This window comes from Tachypleus tridentatus, chromosome 13 (assembly GCF_004210375.1).
Source record: "Tachypleus tridentatus isolate NWPU-2018 chromosome 13, ASM421037v1, whole genome shotgun sequence".
NCBI lineage: Eukaryota > Metazoa > Arthropoda > Merostomata > Xiphosura > Limulidae > Tachypleus > Tachypleus tridentatus.
In genome coordinates, this window is record NC_134837.1 from 158,219,405 (window position 1) to 158,243,540 (window position 24,136).

The 24,136-nt window shown below is 34.2% G+C and overlaps 1 protein-coding gene across 5 annotated transcripts in view; it reads right to left on the bottom strand.

The window, feature by feature from the left end:
- Positions 1-24,136, bottom strand: part of LOC143238241 (TBC1 domain family member 19) — a 54,554-nt gene that overhangs the window by 10,148 nt on the left and 20,270 nt on the right. For 4 of the 5 annotated variants that reach the window (XM_076478302.1, XM_076478300.1, XM_076478298.1 and 1 more), the window contains exons 6-9: positions 13,218-13,338; positions 8,305-8,417; positions 2,734-2,808; positions 26-88 (exon numbers count right to left, since the gene is read on the bottom strand). In XM_076478302.1, coding sequence (XP_076334417.1) covers positions 26-88; positions 2,734-2,808; positions 8,305-8,417; positions 13,218-13,338 — 372 coding nt within the window. The remainder of the gene's footprint in view (positions 1-25; positions 89-2,733; positions 2,809-8,304; positions 8,418-13,217; positions 13,339-24,136) is intronic. The other variant, XM_076478301.1, reaches the window with a different exon arrangement.

The window sequence follows — 24,136 nt, forward strand, 5'->3', positions numbered from 1 at the left end:
TAATATATTCAAATACATTAAATACCTGATATAGCAAATCTTCGAACACAAAATACTGATCATCATTGGCTGCTGTGAGACGAATATCCTGAAATAAAGACATTTTTAAAACATCTGAAAAAGTCATATATATATGTAGTGTAAAAACAACATAAACATTGACTAATACAAGATTAGACTTAAAAGAATTAAACTCAGTAATATGTGTTTGTGTACAAAAAATACAACAAAAAACGAAGCTTTATACCAATTATTTCAATATTCAATAATAATTGAATATTTCCGAAAAAAATAAATATTTTTGTAGAAAAATAAGATAACGGTACTTTTAATTTGTATCTAAAACAACAGTTGAAGCAACTTATAGCTGACAGAAATTATTAACCTTTTTATTTTATGTACATAATTTGATTTTGGATCACTAAGCAACAAACCAACCTACTTGGCGCTGCATGACCAGGTGATTTAGCAGTATAATACTAAAGGGAAGGCAGCTAGTCATCACCATCCACCGCCAACTCTTGGGATACTCTTTTACCAACGCATAGTGTGGTTGACCGTAACATTATAACGCCCCACGGCTGAAAGGACGAACACATTAGGTGTGACAGGGATTCGAACCCGCGACCCGCAGATTATGAGCTGAATGCATTAACCCACCTGACCATGCTGGGCGTATTGTTGGTTTACTATAGTTGGTATACCATAAGCCTTGAAAGCTTTAACAGTGATTAACGTATGTTCATCGGGAACTTCAGATATATTGACCAAGAACATTTACAGATTTCGAACATTACAAATTGTTTAACTTCAGCGGATTAACATCAGACTTACTATTTTTTTACGCAGACATTAAATAACTTCAGCCGTGAGAAACTCACGTATGATCAGCGAAGAGCTAGTTAGCTCCCGGTTAAATGAATGGTACTTATATCAACTTGAAATTAGTTCACTCATTGCGAACCCTTGACAGGATATCAAGACAGTTACGGACCAGAAAAAAAGACTCAATATTGTTTGCAAGTTTGTAAAACATTTGTATATAAATCGTTATTTGTAATAACCATTATTATAAATAGTATTATTGTTTGTATATTAAATATACATGTATGAAGAAAGAAAGCTGTATATGTCAATCTTGTTCGCAAATATCATGAATTTATACATATCGACATTTAATTAACTTATAAATTTAAATTATCACTTAATTCAGTTTCAGTTGTAATACGTAACATAATACACAGGTGGCTCTTCCGAGATACATTGTAATACGTAACGTATGAAACTGAAGCAAGTCAAGTTGATGCGCCATGTTGATCAAGGGACATTACTGAGAAGTAAGTATAATTATTGAACTTATTATATTACTACATTTCTGTTAAAAATATCCGAATAATATATTTTTGCTTAGTAGTTTCACATAACATTTGTGTATTAGCTCAAATTGCGTGTGTTTTCCCAGCTACAGCGAGATAACATAAGCATATAATTATAATATACAGTTTTTATATAGGAATAATGATGAAGGTTAACATAGTTTCCTCTATACACTTCACTGCATTATTTTTTATGATGGGCCCGATGTAGCCAGATAGTTAAGGCACTCGACTCGTAATCCGAGGGTCGCGGTTTCGAATCCCCTTCACATAAAACACGTTCGCTCATTTAGCTGTGGGGGCGTTATAATATTACAGTCAATCCTACTTTTCGTTGGTAAAACAGTAACCCAAGGGTTCGGCGTGGGTGATGATGACTAGCCACCTTCCTTCTAGTCTTATACTGCTAAATTAGGGACGGCTAGCGCAAATAGTCCTCGTGTAGCTTTGCGCGAAATTCCAAACAAACAATTTTTTTTTGGTTTCCACTCTATACCAACTCTACTCTCTTGTTTTTCTTTTACTCATTAATCTTACTTTTCTCTCTTTCCTTAGTTCAGTTTGCTGATTGAAGAGAGAGTGTTTCTTTCTAGTAGCCCGCCAATCTGTGACTGTTATGAAATGCTTTTCTTTTCTTCTTTCTATCTTTGGTTAACTACTGTTACGAGTTGCTGATGAAGAGCGTAGATCAAAATGGACCTTTCTCGAACTTAGACTTTAAAATTAAACAACTTTCACAATAATAACTTTATTTGTTATAACGATAAAGATTGCCGGAGTAATAGTATATTCGTTTTGTTCTTGTACAGTAAGTTCTTGAAACTTTGTAACAATATTTAGTATAAACCAAGTACACGTGCTGAAGTATGTTCTGTTATACTACTTTCTATATCCCTACATATATGACACATTTTAATGTTGGTCAGTAAATTAGTGTTTTAAAATAATTGCTCTCTCATTGTCATTTTTGCCGCTAACTTATTTGCACGAATAGACTGGAATATAATTATCGAGACCATTATATCTAAATCAATTATTCTATCTGATTTTAATTAATTAATCATAGCTCTTTTGCTGCAATCTGTTTACTGCTGATTATCAAATGTCTTTGCTCAGTTTGTTAGAAGTAAAAGGAAATTAAATCATTTCAGCGTTACTTTTAGTAAACAATATTATTCAGAACTTTGAGGGATTCTGTCGTAAAAAGTGACTGTTTAAAAACAGTACAATTTTCAATCCTCTTCAATAGAGTTCAGATTTATTAAAGTGGATTAACTATTAGTATCTATTTCTGAAATATCTTTATATAATGTTCAAGTGAATCATTATTACATAAAGTGTAACAAGGTAAACTTACCTTGAATATCAGCTTATCAATCATTAAATCATGCCGAAAAACACATGATTTTAAATGTTCAAACTTCAGCCTATCCTGAAAGTGGTAAAATATTAAATGAGTTATCGTAAAAGATTGAAATTATAATACAAAGCAATTTTATCTGCTGTGTACAGTTTGTAATTGGCGCTAACTAAATAATATTTCAGTCTTCACAAACAATAAACAGAGATCAGTAGAAATTCATACTTAAAAGAAAAGTAACAATCCGTTATATAATTGTAAATATTAAAGTATCCCATTAAACTGATACCACATGATTCAGAAAAGAAAAATGTATAGATATACATTGATTAGAATATCTCAACTGTGTATCAGTGTAATATACTGCTAAAAAACATTAAAGAAACAAGTACGTTTTTTATATAGTATATCTCAATGTTCCAAATGTGATAATATTTTTAGTTTTTTTAGATAATTTGCCTTATTTCAGTTCCATTTGTATCCATTTTTAATGAACGGTAAAACATGGAAAAATAAACTTTTTAAAAATGGCCACTATCACCAAAACTAATATCCCATATGAAACGATACTTTAAACAGTTTTCATGCGTTTATTTAAGAAATGTTTGAAACATTCAATATCTAGTGTGACCTTTACAGGCTGTGACACACTCCTGATACCGATTTAGTACACTTTTAACCAGTCTATCGATGTTATCTTGGGGTATGGCAGTCCACTCGTCTACCAGGACTTGTGGGTGTTCCTGTACATTCTGAGGAGGTTGTTGGTGTTCACTAACACGCCTCAATAACATATCCCAACAATGTTCAATCGGATTTAAATCTGGAGATCTGGGGGGCCAGATTTCCTTCCTCGTCAAGGAAGTTCATACACAGTCTGACGACGTGGGATCGCGCGTTATCCTGCATGAGAATGAACCCATCGCAGACAGCACCGGCAAAAGACCTCAATGGGTTCCAGAATTTCATCTTTATATCGTCGTGCGCTCAGAACACCACTGTTGAGTATGTGTAACTCCGTTCGGCCACCCTAGCATATGCCTGCCCAGACCGTTACAGAACCTCCTCCATAAGCGTAGAGTTGCATAATGTTACAGGTAGAAAATTGCTCTCCTCGGTGTCTCCACACTTTCGCACATCCATCATCACGAGACACAGTGAAACTGCTCTTGTCTGTCCACAGCACGGTAGCCCATTGACGAAGTTCCCAGTCTGTTCAGGTGCTGACAAGTAAACTCCAACCTGGCTGCACGGTGTCGCGCTGTCAGAATAACGTCTCTTGCAAGTCGTCTGGCCCTAGGGCGTCCTTTGTACAGAAGATTGCGAACTGTTTGGGTCAACACACTGGTTCCTGTGGAATGCTGAAGATCATTTCGCAGTGACCAAGCCGTAGCGACCCTGTCCCTCAGATCGGTAGTCACGATGTAGCGGTCCTCTCTGGCTGTTGTACAGCGATAACAGCCTTGACCTGGTCTCCTGTCATAAGAGTTCGTCTCTTGGTAGCGTCGCCAAAGTCAATTGATGACGCTTGGTGACACATCGACGCGCTGTGCTACTCTCCTTTGGGTGTGGCCATCCTCCAGCATCTGGTCCGCCCTGGTCACCTTGTTCTGTGTCTGATGGCGAGACCCGTTTGGTACACAAAATGAAGGTGCACACTGACAAAACGAGCCGCTAAAGATCCATGTCGGTGTTTGTTTCGAGAATTAATGAGGAATATATGGCTTTACGTAACAGCCTTATATAGGGTACCTTGAGTTGTATTCTCCTTGGGTGAGGTGAGTTTTGTTTGAGTTGCTTCAATCTTCACTCGCAGCTTAAAAAATACACTTGTAGACGAATGGATATGTTTTTCATACATAAATTTAGTTATGACAAAAACATTCTGAAATAGGTACTTGTTCCTTTAATTTTTTTGAGCAGTTTATTATTTGGAAGTTTCATATAACTAAAATGAAGAGGTATCAGTTTCAATGTTGAACAGTTATAAAGTAGATGATTAAATTTAACCTCAATGAACTTTAAAATAATTTATTAAAATGCTTTTAGTTATTGATATGCTTATTGGTCACTAGAAACACACGAAATATGTATGAAAGTTACCTTTAGTTGAGTTGATTAAACAGAATATCTACTTTGAAAGTTATAAATATAGTATGGTATCGCCTAGCATATGTTCACGGCTAGTGGCAATACAAAACAGAATCCGAGACAGCCTGATGAGTCCTAGTATTTGGCAAAAGGCTTCGTCGGTACTGGAGATGCTTGGCTTATCGTGTTAAATTTCTAGCTTTAACAAAACTTTTCTCGGAGGATTAACTACAATAATTTCAGACCTCAACTTTAGAATCAAAAGACTCTTTTATACGAAGGTTTCTTTCATCACTGGCTCGAGCAAGGATATTAAACAAATCAGAATGGATGACAAAGTCAAATTCTCCTATGGCATGTTTTAACATATTTTATCCTTACATTTCAATACCCATTTTAACTGTACATATGGATATACCTTACGTATAACTTAATAACACAGGCCTGGTTTTATTGTTTTAAAATGTTTACATGTTCTAATAATTTTTTGTAAGCTGAATCGGAAAATGATATCTATTTTTATTCGTCACGTACACATTTTTCACAAAACGTCATATGTAATTTTAGATAAGTAAATCATTTTTATTGAGATCGGGTCATATTTTTTTATGATTAAAATGATGACAACAATTGGTTACAAATTTTTTTAGACCAATTGCGACGAGATAGTTTAATTAATCGTTCTAGAACCCGTACATAACAAATATAATAATTAAAAATAAATGTTTCTTCTGGTAAACGAAATAAACTTGATCTAAGTAAAAGTTTTATTTTTCTTCTTCCTGATTTTTAAAAATAAATATCAAAAAATCTTTACGTATTTTAAAAATAATTAATATTATTTTTGAAAGCTGCGTATCGGAATTATGGAAAACCCGATATTGTAACCAAAACAACTTTTATGAAGTTTAAATTTCCATACCTGTTAAACTAAAGAGTATTTATTTATGAATGATAAACATATTACCAAAGCGTAATTTGACAATAAAATTGGATAAGATACAGAACTTCGCTTATTCAAACAAGCACAAAGTATTTTGTCAATCATATCACATGAAACAAATTTTTGTATGAGGAATTATTGAAATTAGTAAATTCTTTGTGCATAGTTTCGTAAGTGCTAGATATTGTGTACAGACGATGAAATAACATTTTAGTTTAAATTTATTTAAAATGTTTGGAATGAAGTTTTCAATATTGAAATGTAAATCTAGAAATATTTTCTTATAATACATTTCACAATGGTTTGTTTTTTATTTGTTTTTTTTTTAATTTCGCGCAAAGCTACTCGAGAGCTATCTGCGCTAGCCGTCTCTAATTTTGCAGTGCAAGACTAGAGGGAAGGCAGCTAGTCATCACCACCCCCCGCCAATTATTGGGCTGCTCTTTTACCAACGAATAGGGGGATTAACCGTAACATTATAATGCCCCCACGGCTAAAAGGAGCGTGCATGTTTGACGCGACGGGGATGCGAACCCGCGACCCTCGGATTACGAGTCGCACGCCTTAACCCACCTGGCCATGCCGGGCGTCTTTCACACTTGAATCTCACGTTATTGTTACTGAGCAAGATATCCAACAAAGAAATTTCATGGTCGTGCTGATATTCTACAATAACTTTTATGCTCTTGTGTCTACTGTATAAATATCAAAGGTACTAGGAAGGTTGATTAAATTTACTATAGATAGTAAAGGTGCATTTTAACACATCTACAAACTAAACAGGTTTATTTTGTTTCGGGCAATTTTACAACTCTTATTTTTAATGAAAACAAAAAATACGTTGGCTGAAGATGGCACATGTCTCTAGCCCATTTGTCTTGTTTATTTGAGGTTAAACACCAAGTAACACAACGGGCTATTTATGCTCTGACCACTATGGTTATCGAAACTCGATTTCTAGTGTTCCAAGTTCGCAGACATGCGGTTGTGAACCTAATTTTATTTTTGTAGCAAAATTCATTGGTTAAAAAACAACAACAACAGACTTATTCTGAGGTAGACACATCATTCAAGCTGTTATTATACCCCAACTCATAACCAGCTGTATTGTCTCTTCTGACGGTATGTTGTGATTCAATGGTAAAACTAACACAATACACATAACTGTCAAACTCTTTAGTTTTATGTAAGAAACTGAAATTATTTTTTAGAGTATATTCATTTGTTATGAACCTTTTCAAAATACAAACTAGGAATTTAGTTCCAATGAAGGTGTGAAATTAACGTAGCTAGTTCTCCGGGAAATATATATGCAAAAACGGCTCGTTTGGGTTGAGAAAATATTTTATATAAAAGAGCGAACGTTTCGACCTTCTTCGGTCATCGTCAGGTTCACAAAAAAAGAGGTAACTGACCAGAAGCTGACCACATGTTTGAAAGGGGTTGTGTAACCGAGTGTCGGAATGTAGAGAGCGGTGTTAGATGTTTGAATATATAATTTATTTATTTTATTATATTAATATAGGTATAAAGGCGTTCCTTTATATTGGTTTATTTTGGGTTTAAGTTGTTGTATAAGTAAGGCTTCTTTAATTTTGCGTTTGTTTATGTTTGTTTCTTTATTTAGCATTTGAGTGTTTTCTATGGTTGTGTTGTGTTTATTTGACTTGCAGTGTTCGAAAACGTGTGAAGGTGACTTTTTATGTTCTTTGAATCTGGTTTCCCTTTTTCTACTTGTTTCTCCAATATAGAAGTCGTGGCAGTTATCACATTGTATTTTATAAATAATGTTGGTGTGGTGTTTGTCAGTGTAGTTTTTACATAGTATAGACCTCAGTTTTGTGTCTGGTTTTTGAATAAATTTGGTATTAACTGGAATGTCATATTTTGTTACTAGTTTTTGCCAAATATTGGTTATTTATCTGCTGATGTCAGGAATATATGGTATACAGCAGTATATGGTTTCGTGATTTTTTGATTCGTGAGATATATTTACTTTTGTTGGTTGATTTTGCTTTCTGTCTAGGTGTGTGCGTATAATTTTTCTACGGTTTGTTGATGAAGTATTGTTTTATTTTGTCTAATTCATCGTTAATTTTATGAAACATGTGGTCAGCTTCCGTTCCGTTACCTCTTTCTTTGTGAACCTGACGATGACCGAAGAAGGTCGAAACGTTCGCTCTTGTATGTAAAATATTTTCTCAACCCAAACGAGCCGTTTTTGCATATATATTTCTCTACAAGTGGGTTTTCTCGACATCACTGATTCTTCGGGAAATGTTTCCTTGAGGTTATAAATGCAAGATTTAAACGTTTAAACATGTCTGTTACATTTTTACATCTGAATAAGGACTTGCTGTAGTCTGAATGTTCATGTAGAATGAAGGTACGTGTTAGTTTGTTTTATTTCTTTATTTAGTTTTGTGTGAATGGAAGTTGTCGTTTTATTGTTGTTTTTGTCTTATGTTGTAAGTTTAGTTTTAACGTTAACTATATGGAAGCTGCTTATGATCTCTTATATAAACTTCACTCACTTCATTGTGTATACTAATTCCTAGAATCTGGCACCACAAGTTTGCTCGTTGACTTTGTAGACAGCCTCTTTTAGCGTATTCTCTAGATAACGGAGAGTGGTTAGTCTGAAGAACTGCAAATAGAAAATCCCGAAAGTTATATTTGATCTAGACTTAGGTGATTTTACAAAAACAAAAAAGAAAACAAAGACAGAATGAAAACAAAACTAAGTAAATAGCAATATAATTTGCACTTCAGACTTTACACAAAAGTAGGAACAACAAAGAAAACAAGTGCATTAATATAATTCTGTTTTTTAATTTTTTAATATATTAATGCAATAAATCAGTAGTTCCCAACCAGGGGTGCGAGATAACATTATAAAAATTTGCTATCTTTACCTTTATTCTTAAATAAATAATTACTGTGAGAGGTGCGAGAACATATTAAAATTTTTTAGGGGTACGGGGCATAAAAAAAGTTGGGAATCACTGCATTAAATATTCCAGTGATTTTCTGAATTTTTACATTTTTTAGTTGATAGTAAAGTATGAAACAGAATGTTTTTATTTACTTAATGTTACAAGTCTTATGGAAAGGTTAGCCTTGATCCTTGTCTGATCTGTAGCCCTTAACTCTCAGATATCTTCAACTATTCATGCTAAAACTGTCTTAATCAGTATTAAAATTCTCCTCGCTTATCAACAGTTTCGTTCTACATATAATTTTCCATATAAAACAATGATTATACAACCTCGATTTCATATTAACTGCCCTCTTTAAAGCAGTATTTGCAAATCTAATACAAGTTGCTGATTTTTTGTGATAAAACTTTTCAACACTAAATTAAATATCCCAACTTTTATTATGCATACAACTGTGGAAATAAAACAGAAATAACACGAAAAAAGAAAACACGAGACATAAATACAAAGATTTAAAATTATCTCTATTTTTATAAAATCTTAACATTTGATAATGGTTTTTGTCTTTTTATCTCAGAATAAAACCATATTGCACAATCTGCTGTGCATATCGCTAGGACACGAATCCAAGATGTTATCGTTATAAATCACTGTAACCGGGGGATATTTAATAATTCAACAGCGAAAAACAATGCATTCTTAGTTCAAATACAAATAAAGTGAGTTTATCGTATATTAAATATATAAATTATCAGCAATAGGTTCCATATACTTCAGAATGGCATCTTGTCCAGCTTTTAGAAATTTTGCGTCATTTATGAACAAAACAATTTTAAAATCTTGGAAGCTTTCACGTTCTTTACCTTTATTCAAAGTGTTTTTTATAGTTGAAAATATGCATACTTTGAAAACATTAACGTTATTGGAATATTTTGTGTATCTACCTTAGGTTGTTGTACCTTTAAGAAAAATGTAAAATCTAAACTGTGACATACAAATTTTAAATCTACGAAACTTACTAATAGTGTAGGTCCGGCGTAGCCAGATGATTAAGACGCTCGACTCGCAATTTGAGCGTCGCGAATTCGAATCCTCATCGCACCAAACATGCTCGTCCTTTCAACCGTTGGGGCATTATAATGTTACTATCAATCCCACTATTCGTTGTTAAAAGAGTATCCCAAGAGCTGATGGTGGGTGGTGATGACTAGCTGCCTTCCCTCTAGTCTTACACTACTAAATTAGGGACGGTTAGCGCAGTTAACCCTTAGTAGCTTTGCTCGAAATCCAAAACAAATAAAGCTTTCGTTGATTTATTTTACGTTATTTTCATTTTTGTACCTTATTTATTTGATTTGTAAACGTTACTTAAAAGCACTTTGTAGAAATGATTCTCCTGTGATATGTTCTATTAAAAAATATAATACAAAAAATGAAAAAAGACTGGTTCGGTTTATTGTTATAATAATAATAGGACTGAATAAAAAAATTGAGCTTTAAGCCTTTAATACTTCCATCCATTACCTTATTTCTTTGTTGCGAAGATATGCATATCTATTAATCATATTACAGCTTTTAATATTGATACTTAAGGCAGATTACTTAGAGGTAAGTCTGAGAGCTTATAACAGTAAAAGTCCGGTTTGATACCCGTAGTGGTCAGAGTACAGCTAGCCAGTCGTGTTTGTTTATTGGTAGTTAATCACAAAGCTATACAATATTCTATCTATGTTCAGCTCACCACGGGTATCGAAGCTCTAGCATTGTAAGTCCGCAGACATATCGCTGTGCCAGTGAAAAGAGACTGCTCCTTGTGTAGCTTTGCGCTTAACAATAAACATATCTATGGGTAAAAGGTTATGTGATCTGATGCACTGGTTGAGACTCTTGTAAGTCAAACTTATATGAATGTTTATGAAAAGCCGTGAAGCTAAACAGTCCCTATATGTTTTGTGGTCATTATGGCCGAAAATATAACATAACATAATGTTTAGGGAGAAAAAGGCCCTGTTGGTCCATCTCGGCATGTTCTATCTTCTAAGCCAAAATTAATATTAAATAAATAAATAAATATTAAAGTCTGCTCTTATCATTCATACGTATATCTATCTATTTTTCCTTTAGACTCACTCAAGTTTCCGCAACATCTGAAGGCAAACCCTATTTAAAATTTTAAAAATAAAATTATCTTAGCTGAAGACGCTTTCTATCTTGCCTAAATCTATATTTTTACCCCTAATTCTATAATTCTCGCTGTTAAGTATGCAAAATATTGATACATCAACATTTTCAGTTCATTTTACATTCTTAAACACTTCAGTCAGACCCACTCATATAACAATCCCTCTCGCGAAGGTGCCATTTTTAGAATCCTCATCTGAATCCTTTCCAGTAATTTAATGTCGCTTTACAGTTAAGGAGTTCAAGACGGAACATAATTCTCCAAATGTGCCCTAACCAGTGACCTATATATAGATTTGTTTTCAACATTTCTATAGATATAACATAAAATCCTAATTGCTACACCACTAGCAACAGAACACTGTTTAGATGGTTCAACAGACTGATACCGTTTCATTAAGATCATATCATTTTATGATGTTTTTAAAGTTATACTGATCCAGATTATACTTATAATTCAAATTATAATAACCTGCATGCAATATCTTGCATTCATCATAATTAAAATCCATCTGCTAGTTATATGCCAAACTCACTAAATGATCTAAATCTTTTTGTAAAGCAGCAACATTCTCTTCACAGCTAGCAACATCCAAGACCTTGATGTCATCAGTCAATGTAAGTCATTTATAGACCATTCCTTCATCTATATCATTAATGTAAATGAAAAACAGCAGTGATCTTAGGATCAAGGGTACACGGCTGAGGAAAAATGCATTTTAATTTTTATGAGAGGAAACGTAAGATATAAAGATTGCCAAGCCAATTTTTAGTTTCCTTAAAGTACGCAACTGATCGGAAATTAATATTAGTGAGTAATAAAAATATCGTTGGAAGTTTCCGTTAAAATAACCCTATACATTTGTATTATGTTTAAGTATTTGACCTGAAGTAATTGGTTTTCTGCACAGAATACATGAAATAATAATTGTGATAATAGTATACATGTTTTACTAACTTTCAAATCTAGAAAAAAAAAAGATGGTCCGGCATGGCCAGGTGGATTAAGGCGTTCGACTCATAATCTGAGGATCGTGGGTTCGAATTCCCGTCGCACCAAACATGCTGGCCCTTTCAGCCATGGGGGCCTTATAATGTGACGGTCAATCACACTATTCGTTGGTAAAAGAGTAACCCAAGAGTTGGTGGAGGGTGATGATGACTAGCTGCCTTTCCTCTAGTCTTAAACTGCAAAATTAGGGACGGCTATCAAAGATAGCCCTCGTGTAGCTTTGCGCGAAATTAAAAAAACAAACAAAACAATCTAGGAAATTATTACTTTCTTTCATCACTACTTATCACATGTAAAAATGATTACTTTGGTTACCTTATACACACAGGAAGTTAATTCGCGAAGTTTTAATTCTCTTTTTACTCAGGTATAACTGTCACTAGCTTAAAATAGTTAATTATAAAGAAACTATATATATAGTTTATATATATATAGCTTTATATAGCACTAAAATCTTAAAGTGCGAAATATGCTTGTAGCACCACATTTCGAACCTGGGATTTTCATATTATCAATTCGATATGATAACCAGTACGCTTCGCTCAGGTGAAATGGTAAAAGGTATTCCCAGAATATTATTGCGTGATTTTCGTTCTCGTACTAACAGATGGCGCTTAAATCTTATAAGTCAAAACAGAGCCCATTGATGAAAATATTATTAAGTTTTTGAAATTAAATAGCAAGCATAATATAATACGTTTACTTAATTATTCGGAATACTACGAGAAAAAATATTCAAAAAATTAAAAATAAAGTAACACCATAATTATTTTCATCACTCAACTTGACATGCTTCGTCAGCAAAAAAATATTTGTATTATCCTTTGTTTTGTTATGAATTTCGCGCATAGCTACAGGAGGGCTATTTGTGCTAGACGTTTCTAACTTAGCAATAAAATACTAGAGCCGAGTTATCACCTCTCACCTCCATTTCTTGGGGTACGAATAGTGAGATTGATCGTGACTTTATAACACCGTGCAGTTGAAAGGATGAGGATGCAAGTCGAGCGCCCTAACCACCCGTCCAATACCATTTCTGCCACAATTCAATGGATAATTTATCTATTTATCATTAATACAAGAAGCATCAGCTAGAGTAGCTGTGAAAATCAAATGATACAAAAAGAAGGCAGTTTTTATCCGTCGAAATTACTGTATAAGTGCCTATTTGTATTTCTTTTACCTAAATCTTAATCATAAAATAAATTATTTTAGCTCCCACAGTTCAATGATAATAACGCTAAAACGTGGGTGCACAGCTACCTTGTGTAGCTTTGTACTAAAATATAAAAATAATTATTTTATCGTGATTTACCTTTTTTTCCAAGTACGGACCTTTCGTGTAGAAAAGTAACACAATGTTCTGTATCAAACGATGAATAATTGTCCACTTCAACCTGACTAATGTTGCTGGTCAGTTCTTCAAATTCAGACCTCTGAGAAAAAAATGTTTAACACTTTATTCTTCTTTTCTATACTTCACGCTTGTTTCTCTTTCACTCTTTATCGTTAAAGGAAGTTAACCTTTCTGTCAAAATTTAACCTGAAATAGAAGTATTATAAAGCCCTCTATTTCTTGAGGGGTTATAAATATCCAAGAAATGAAAGTATAAGAGTTTTGTTCATTTATTAAAGTTATCATCCAATTGTATAATATGTCTTCTAAAAGTGTTCATGAATATTCTAGTGTGTAATTGCATTTATTGAAAGACATAGAACCACAGATTTCAAAATTGTGTCAACGAAGAAATTACTTTATAAATTCATGCAATTCCTTCACATAACTTCGCTCATTCGTTTCGAGTCAGAAGCGTGACGCCGAAGTCAACGGTTTTAATCAAACTGATGTTAAATCTTGACTAAAAGTCAATAGAATATTTCACACATTTTGAACCTTGTTTTGTGTATTCAACATCTGATAAAAGAATGAAACTGAATTTATCTTGGGAATTTAGCTTATACCATTTTTCATAGTCACCATATTCACAGATACAGATATTACAGTTTGTACTCATAATATTTTAAAATGTATATCAGACAAGTGTTGAATGATATTATCGATAACATTTAATTAAAAGTAAGTTAATTATATACTTACAAAACAAGAAACGCAAAAGGGATATTTTTGTTATTTTAAAGAGAAATATATGTAATAACGTTACAAGCTCAGAGTATGTGATGTTCACGTGTAAGGCACTGATTGTCAGACCAAAATGACAATAAAAGTTGTGCACTTTGAAAACGGAGGAAAACATCGGATTTTTCACCAAAACGCATTCGTGTCCAATAAATTTGTTTGAGAGATCTGAATGTTCTGCATGTGCAACATGTGCAAAATCCCTATAAAAGTTACGGGTTCTCGGTTTCCATAGCTCAGTGTTAAGCCACCGACACGCAATACAGTTATGCCAAGAAGTTACGCTGAAGCACAACGCAACAACGCCATTGGTCGCTTGGAAGCAGGCGAACCTCGATCAGATGTTGCCAGAGCTGTGAATGTCCACCCAAGCACCATCACAAGGCTATGGAATCGTCACCAACAACATGGATCAACTCGTGACCGTCCACGATCTGGCAGACCTCGTGTGACCACGCCCGCACAAGATCGCTACATCCGGTTACGTCACCTTCGGGATAGGACCACCACTGCAACGTCTACTGCCTCAACCATACCAGGGCTGCGTAGGATTTCCGATCAGACCGTACGCAACCGTCTACGAGATGCAGGAATCCGACCTCGACGTACAGTCAGAGGCGTCATCCTCACCCAGCAACATCGTCAAGCACGGCTGCAGTGGACTCGGGCACATCGGGTATGGCCTCATCGACGATGGAGGCATGTTTGGTTTAGCGATGAATCACGTTTTATGCTTCGTAGGCAGGATGGAAGGACCCATGTTTACCGTCACCGAGGTGAACGTTTTGCAGCAAACTGTGTGCAGGGAGTTGACAGATTTGGTGGTGGCAGCGTCATGATGTGGGCTGCCATCGCCTACAGTGCCAGAACAGACCTTTTGCACATTCGAGGGAATCTTACGGCTCCACGATACGTCGACGAGATTCTTAGGACCCATGTGCAACCCTTCATGGTGAACGTCAACGACATGACAACGCCCGTCCTCACACAGCCCGACTCACCACTGTCTTGTTGAGACACCACAGCATCAACGTTCTTCCCTGGCCCTCCAGAACACCAGATTTAAACCCCATCGAACATCTTTGGGACGAGTTGGACCGACGTCTGCGACGGCGACAACCTCAACTGCAGACTCTACCTCAGCTTGCAGCAGCTTTGCAGGCTGAGTGGACAGCCATTCCACAGGATGTGATTCGTCATCTCATCGATTCCATGGGCAGGAGATGCCAAGCAGTTATTGATGCTCACGGGGGGCATACTCGTTATTGACGTTGAGTGACGTTAAACTTCAACCAGTAAGCGTGAACTTCGCCTTTGCAGACTTTGGATGTTCAGCAGTAAATGTACAAAGTTTCACACATGTCATACAGAACTACCCGGAATAAACTTGTTAACAATTTGTCTCAAATTTTGCCTTTTGCGTTTCTTTTTTTGAAGAGTATATATATCAGCACAGAGAATTAACTTACAACTAAATGAAACTAATTCTAAATAAATTAGCAAGAATACAAGCCTCCAACAATTTGAGCTTGTTTGTTTGTTTTGAATTTCGCACAGAGCTACTCAAGAGTTATCTGTGCTAGCCGTCCCTAATTTAACAGTGTAAGACTAGAGGGAAGGCAGCTAGTCACCACCACCCACCGCCAACTCTTGGAATACTCTTCTACCAACGAATAGTGGAATTGACCGTCACATTATAATGCCCCCACGGCTGAAAGGGCGAGCATGTTTGGCGCGACGGGGATGCGAACCCGCGACCCTCAGATTACGAGTCACACGCTTGGCCATGCCGGGCCCGATTTGAGTTATTTTCATTTTAGTCCAAAGCTATACGATAATGTGTTTGCAATTTTTCAATCTCGAGAATCGAACCCCAGATTTTAGTATTATAAGTTCATAAACGTAGTGCTGATACACTCGGAAAATCTTAAAATTCTTATGACACTAAAAATTGAGTTTGAATACACGCAGTGAGCACTACACAGCTAGCCAGCTATATAGCTTTATATTTAAGAACGAATAACCAAGCTAGAATACATGATGTAATAAAGCAGTATAGAAGAGAAACCTGACCTAGAACTGGCTGGTTATAAATTTTTATTGGAGAGAAACTTTGATATTAATATTTCATATTTTTGGTGGAAAAATAGTATCACCAAATATAGTCGGTCACTATAATGCTCTCTTAGGGACTAATGCTGTGAAAAAAGAAATCCAATTAAATATTGTTTGAAACATAGTTATTTCTTCCTGCAGAATTTACCCTGAAAGAAAACTTATTTCAACCACAGTTAACATATGTTGTTTCTGACGGTATAAACAATATAAACTTAATAATTCTTATGCTGTTAATTAAACAGTATTATTAACGATGTGAAAACCCAAAGAATCTGCAAAATCGCATCTTATTATCCAATAATTTAGACTTTTCACTATATGTTTGTAAAACATCTGAACTTCTTTACTATTTGAAAAATTAGTTTTGTGATTATTTATAAAAATTAGCGTTAAAAGAAATCGACACTGATGATTAAATAGGTTGCTTATTAGTGGAACTCTGAGTTTAAAGTTATAAGTACAGCATTCAGGAAGTACATTTTTAAAAATAAAATCACTTATTGTAACTATATTCATTGTGTAATGCCTTATTTTCTTTAAGCAAGAAACTTGGAAATAAATTTGGTATAAAAAATCTCACTATTTAGATTTAATCATTTAGCAGATGTCCCAATAATATAAAAAGTTACACAATGTCTGTAAACTATTCTAAATGATAAATCGTACTTTCGAGAATTGCCTGTAATTTAATTGACAGTATAAAGGAATTTGATAAATGTAATATTCTGAAAAACTAATCAGTCCATACATTTTGTCTTAAAAATAAGACTCATGAGTTCGTGGGGTTTCTTGTTGAATGGTTGTTAATTTTTTTGCCGATCAATTTCTGTATTAATGACATTTTATGAAGGCTTTAGTGTCTGTAAAGTTTGAGACTATAGCATGTTTCGTTCGATTAGTTCTTGAAAAGAAAGAGTTTAAGTCTATAGAAAATTGTAGCAAGTGGTTGCATTTATTATAATTTTGTATGCTTCGGGTAGTATTATATAACTGACTAACTATCTTTAATTTTGTTCTCACAAAATATTTCGATTCTTATGCATTACTGTCATTTATATTTAATCCAAAACAAGGTAAGTTTTTCTACTTTCATAGAACGTTTTAAATGTCTAATTTTACGTTACCTAGAGGCTTAACTTTGAAAACTCATGTTTTATAAAGGAAATGCATGCAAACGATAGCCTTTTAGTTGGTTTCTATTGATTCTATTCATTCAAAATTTTAGTCTCGTTAGATAACAATAATCAGTTGAAATTTCCTTACAATTTCCACAGCTACTTTGCAACAATAGTACTACCGTGTTTCTCCGAAAATAAGACAGGGCTTATATTAATTTTCACTCCAAAATATGACACTAGGGCTTATTTTCGGGGGATGTCTTATTTTGATATATTAAAAAAATGAAGTTACAAAGTAAAACTATTAAACTAACCATTTAAAATAAACTATTATTAAACTATTAAACTAACTGATTAATATTAAACAAACTAATTAACTAACTATTAAACTAATTAACTAACTATTAAACTAATTAATAAATTAATTTTTTTTATTTCTTTCCTCTTCCTGCCACTCTTAACTAGGGCTTATTTTAAGGGTAGGGCTTATATTAAAACTATCCCCAAAAATCACACTAGGTCTTATTTTATGGGTAGGTCTTATTATCGGAGAAACACAGTAACGTAAGGTTTTAGTTAAGCAGAATGAAATGTATTTAATTTCTTTAGATCCTAATTGTACAAGCAGGGCTTACAAAACTGTTAGTATACGAGGGCTGTTCAGAAAATACGCGGACTGTTTAAATTGCGCGGCTCCAGTTGGTTCCAGAAAAATCCGCTTGGTGTCGCTAGGTTTGCACAGATCAGCTGATTATGACGCCATTTTCCGATTGCAGATATCTTCATTTGTGTATTAGCTACGCGGTTTTAAGTGAAGTGCGATTTTTTCGTTTGGCGGATTTCAGAATGAATGACCTGAAGGAGCAACGACTTGCTGTGAAATTTTGTGTTAAACTTGGAAAATCGGCGACTGAGACCTTTGCTATGCTTAACACGGTTTACGGTGATGTTGCTATGAAGCGTACGGCATGTTTCAAGTGGCATGAACGTTTTAAGGATGGTCGACAGTCCGTTGAAGATGATTGGCGTCCTGGACGTCCTTCCACGTCAACTGACGACCCACACGTCGACAAAATCAACACCCTGGTGCGGGCAAATCGACGTCTGACTGTCAGGGAACTTGCTGAAGAGTGTGGGATATCAGTTGGATCTTGTTACAAGATTTTGACCGAAAAATTGAAGATGCACCGCGTTGCTGCGAAATTCAGCCCTCAGAACTCGTGAGTTTTTGGCCAAACACTCGATCACTGTTCTTCCCCACCCCCTACTCACCTGACCTTGCTCCTTGCGATTTTTTCTTGTTCCCCAAACTCAAAAGACCCTTGAAAGGAAGAAGATTTGAGACGATTCCCGAGATTAAGGCAAATGCGACGAAGGAGCTGGAGGACATTACAAAAGAAGCGTACCAGGACTGTTTCAACAAGTGGAAACACCGTTGGGATACATGTGTGCGTTGGGGAGGAGAGTACTTTGAAGGGGTCCCAGACCTGTAACTTCTAAATAAAGTACATTTTGTTTTATGATGTCAGTCCGCGTATTTTTTGAACAGACCTCGTGTGGGTAAGTGCACATCTATTTCGCCTGAACTATCTCGTATGAGAAGTTCTGATGTTTGTCTAGGAACCTTCCCAGATTGGATAAGAACAGTGACTTTAGTTTTAGGAAAAGCGTTCTTTTTTCTCAATACTACACAAAAAGACTTTTGATTTTAATAAAATTGTTTACAGTATTCTATGAAATGGTTTTCAAGCATTTGAGGCTCACGTGGTTTGTTAAAATAGTCAAAGCCTCATTGATTCGATTTATTGTGAAACAAAAGTTCATTGGATGTAATATAATTAGTTTTGTTTGATTACTCTAAACATTGCAATAAGTGTTACGTCCTAATGTGATGAAAGTTTCAACTTTAGTGTTAACAGTTAGAAATTATCTTTTTCTTCATAGCTTTTCTAAGGTCATTTGAAAGTGTGTAGCATAACTTGAAATTTAGTTTGCGAGATATTTTCTCATCGTTAGTTGTGTCTTTTTATGAGATAGCACTTTAACATGATAGAGAAGGACTGATGCACAACAAAAGACATCATTTTGCATTTGTCGAAGAGTCTTTGAAATGGTCGTCTATTGAACACATTATTTCATATTCACAATGAAGTGTATATGTTGTAGGTTGTATTAGTGATTTTTTAAAAACACACAACTAATGCTGACATAGGAAACATTTCAAGGTAATTACGTCATGGATTATTAATGGTGTCGATAACTTAAAGTGAAATGTATTTATCGCAGATACACATGTTTCTACTTATGAGAATAATAATAAAAAGGAATTATTAAGCTTTTCAAACAACAACGAATTGATGACAGTGCATGAAGCAAACAACTGGTTTTGTGTTTTAAAATAAATATTATTTTACGTTTCTTTAATGCTACTTTTATTAACAGTATTGGTTGAAATGTTTAATATGCATAGTTCTTTAGTTATTATGCTTCTTTATATATATATATTATGAGGACTATTTTACATTGCTAGTTTAGCATATGGATTTAGGACTAAACTCAAACTTCTAACATGGCCAGCAATGGAATATTGTTTGTTTGGCTATAGTTAACCACAAAGCTACACAATGGGCTATCTGTGTTCTGCTCACCGAGTATCGAAACCCGATTTCTAGCAGTGTGAGTCCGCAGACATTTCACTGTAGTATTGGGCTATTGTAGGAAAAATATCGCTATCAGCGAGACTATCCACTTTGGGGGATCGAGCTCCAGATTTTAACGTTGTAAAACGAATAAAGGTATTCTAATTATTACAAATAAAATTGTATAATGCATTAACTATGTTCGTTAATAGATTAATTTTTATTTGCGATCTATGTAAGCAGATTGCTTTGATCAGAAGCTAACAGCGATTATAATTCTAACGTGATATCTTTTTTTATGATTTACATTTTAATAGTTTTAACAATGTCCATATACCCATTTAAATACAAACTTTCGTGACTTATCACGGAATAATATCAAAAATAGTCTGTTATAAAGGAAACATATAACCTTGATTACTTAGCACTCTTTGCCAGACAGTGTACTAGCGTCTTACTGATAAAACATTTGTCACATGTCACTGCACCGACTCTTAATTCAACTAACTAGCTGAATGGTTTCAGTAAGGTTTTCCAGTTTTTACTGAATATTGCTAAGATAACTGATAAAAAGCAATGAGGAAAGAGCCAGAACGAGTGGATAATAAACCCTGCTTCTCCATATAGAATACATTGAATCAAATTCGGATTCGTATCACCACATTTACTCTCAGGATTTCCTAAAAGGTGACAAGTGAGAAGTAGCCGAAAATGTAGGAGATTAACTGATAATAAGTACCTAATAATTTATAATTAATACCTAATAACCATAAAAAACAGTAAACGTTTATTAATACCTAATAATAGTAAAAAAACACTGATTTATAATTTTTACACGATAATCGTTAAAAGAGTAATTGAAAATTAGTAACCACTAATCTTAAAAAAAAACAGCAGTTAAGCTTATAAGTAATTAGAAGTAATTATGAGCTGTTAAATATAATGTATTGTAAATAGAACTATTGTAAGTAGTTAAGGTTTTCGTGGTACATATTTTATTTATTACCTTATTAATGCAGAAGTGCTGAAATAAATATTGAAACCAACGGTTTAATATTTTTAATTAAACAGTAATTGTTGTTAAAATTGCGTTAAGTTTATAGTAAAGTTCTTAAACCACAATGTTTGTGAATATCAACTCCTACGGGCCTGGGATGGCCTAGCGCGTTAAGGCGTGCGCTTCGTAATCTGAGGGTCGCAGGTTCGCGCCCGTGTCGCGCCAAACATGCTTGCCCTTCCAGCCGTGGGGGCGTTGTAATGTAATGGTCAATCCCACTTTACGTTGGTAAAAGAGTAGCCCAAGAGTTGGCGGTGGGGGTGATGACTAGAGTCTTACACTAAATTAGGGACGGCTAAAGTGGAGCTTTGTGCGAAATTCCAAAAACACAAGCACACACATCAACTCCTATACTGTAGGTTCGCTGTAGATAGCTTTTGATAAGCTTTTGAATAAAATAAAGTGGATAAAATATCATTATGTATCAACGACTTTCTTGAATATTTACCTAGCATTAGTTTTGTTGACTATATTAGTAGTTAACCCAGCATTTCAGTCGCATGATTTGACTGGCTGCCATGAAGTGACGTCATAGTTCCAAGTTATGTAAGTAGGAAACGAGTGTTACAAGGAGCAGGAATGAAGAAGACAAAGTGTAAGACTGTGAAATCATCAAGTGTGCATATGTTTAGCGGGAGAACCACTAGATGGGGTTATGAATTAGCAGATATCAATATTGTAATTACCGACTTTATGGTTTTTCTTTCAATAATAATCATAGTCTTACAATTAATATTTTATCTAATTTGCATAAAGCGTTTCTAAGAATTACACTGGTTTATTAATAAGTTCTCAAAGACTTTTTGGTATCATTTAATAAATAAAACATTAAAGCTTTCATATTCTATATATAAAGATAGACAACACATGTTTCGTTCATTATAATACAGTACAGTTTGACTTCTCTGATTACCTATATTCTTACATTATCAATTTACTTGTATAATAACTAACTCTTATTCATACTTATGTCTATTTTTATCATCAAGTTATTAAATTATTTTACTCGAACTAAACATTGCAATTATTGTTGATTTTATAGACCAGCATTATTGGATCTTTATGAAGTAAAGTTAAATTTAATGAACGAATAAGTTGATCTATGTTGAAAGGGAAACAAGGCTTAAAATTTCAAGGAATTTAGTAGCATTTATTACATTGATAATAAGAATATGTGTTTACGCTTGTCTTATAATTACAGCATTCAGGTGAGAGTTTAATGGTTTTGATAAGATTGGGATGGAGTTTATATTTTCTGCTGTTCAGACTAAAGACTGAAGTTCTCTTGTGTAACGATGTGTGAAACAAAGTTGAGCTTATCATGAATCAGTTGTACTATAATGCAGAGTACACAAGTATTAGGAAAAAACTGTTGAATAAAAAAACATATTTTGGGCTGGTTACTGAACTGGAAAAAGGAACCAAAGATTGTAGGGATAAAAGTAGACACATCACTTGATGTTGCTAATGATCATATAGCATGCTAAGCTATCTTAAATTTAGATGCAAAATACAATTCTTACATTACTGGCTTTCCCATTTTGTCTATCGAAAGAATGCTGTTTGAATTGAATCTCAGCTTTCATCGTTAAATATTTTCTTTAATTATCTCTAGAATACTACTTTATATAGTAGAGTAACATTTTATGATTCGTTCTACTTCTTTTGTCAGTAAGGAAGCCAGTAATGTAGGAATTATATTTGTCATGTAACGTTTAAAGTCCAGGAGGTTTAGTTTGCTATGTAATCATTAGCTGATCAAGAAATGTGTCCACTTCTATCACCATCTTTTGGTTCCTTTTTTCAAGTTCATTACCCAGCTCTATATAGTTTTTTATTTAATGATAATTTTTTCTAATACTTGCTTCTTTTTACCTGTTTTTAATAAGATGCCATACATGGGTTACTAAGCTATAGAGTGTATTCTAAAACTGCATAAATTTTGCATATAATAATAATAAACTAGCTATTCAAAAGTCCTGAAGATTGTTTTGCTCTACCAAATGATAATTAAATTTCAGTTTTTGCTAGAATTAGGTAGGCGCTAGACCTGTTGAAGAAAGATGATGAACAAAAGTAGAAAATCTTGGCTTTGGCTGCAAGTCGGTTTTTGAATTTGGGATAGCTGACATATATATATCGGTTATAGTGCGACTAAGACTAGTAGCTTTTCATACCTGATGACCTGGAGAAACGACGACTTTTGAAATGAACGACTGTGAACACCAAAGGTAGGTTTATGTCAATTTTCCATTATAGGATCATCATGAGCTAAGTTTCCAATATTATTTAAGTTATTCTCGTGGAAAATAGTCTTGTATTTCGGTTTTGTCACTCCTGGTCAAGTTCTATTACTGTGAAGTCAATATATTTTACCACTGTTTTTTTCACTCCATCAAAATTTTGTTGTATTCCTTCTTTCTTGTCAAGTGTTGTAGAGCCATCTCATGACACCTTAAGAGATCTCTTCTACTGACTTGCAGATACTCAAACAAATGGCATAAAAGTTTGAGGATATGAACAATAAAACTGTATCGAAGTGTCCATGTGTATCTTTGTAAGTTAACGCGTTTACTCGAACACAAGCTTCAATTTGCTCTGAAATTTAACATCTTATGAAGTGTCCGAATCATGTCTACGTACAAACAACTTCTTGGTACTCCAAACGAGACACATATCGTAATCAGTGTTAGTTCTTTAACCCACCATTTCCGTTAGTCAATGGGTTGAACTTTTCCTACACTTAACATCTTTATTGGCTTCACTTCAGACATCTGTCCTGATGTATGGACTTTAAAAAACACAGTAATCGAATTCATGAAACTCATAAGGAAAGCTCGAAAAATTGGTGCTTTTTTGCATCAGAGAGTATTAACTTCAAACTAGGCTATAATAATTTTACACTAACGACTAAAAGACATTTTTTAACTTTATAAGAGTTTTAATAAGTCTTTTAATTTTGATCCGCACTTGAACTTCTCTTATATTCTAAATTCGCTGCGACGTAATTATTCAAACAGCAGTTTCTTAATTCATTTGGCCAATTTATGGTCATCTGACAAATGTAGACTTGGAATATTTCTGGAGATAGTTTTTAAATACTTTTAGGGCTGCTTCTGCTGCCAGTTCTATCAATAAAGTTTACAAATCACAGTTAGAAAATTG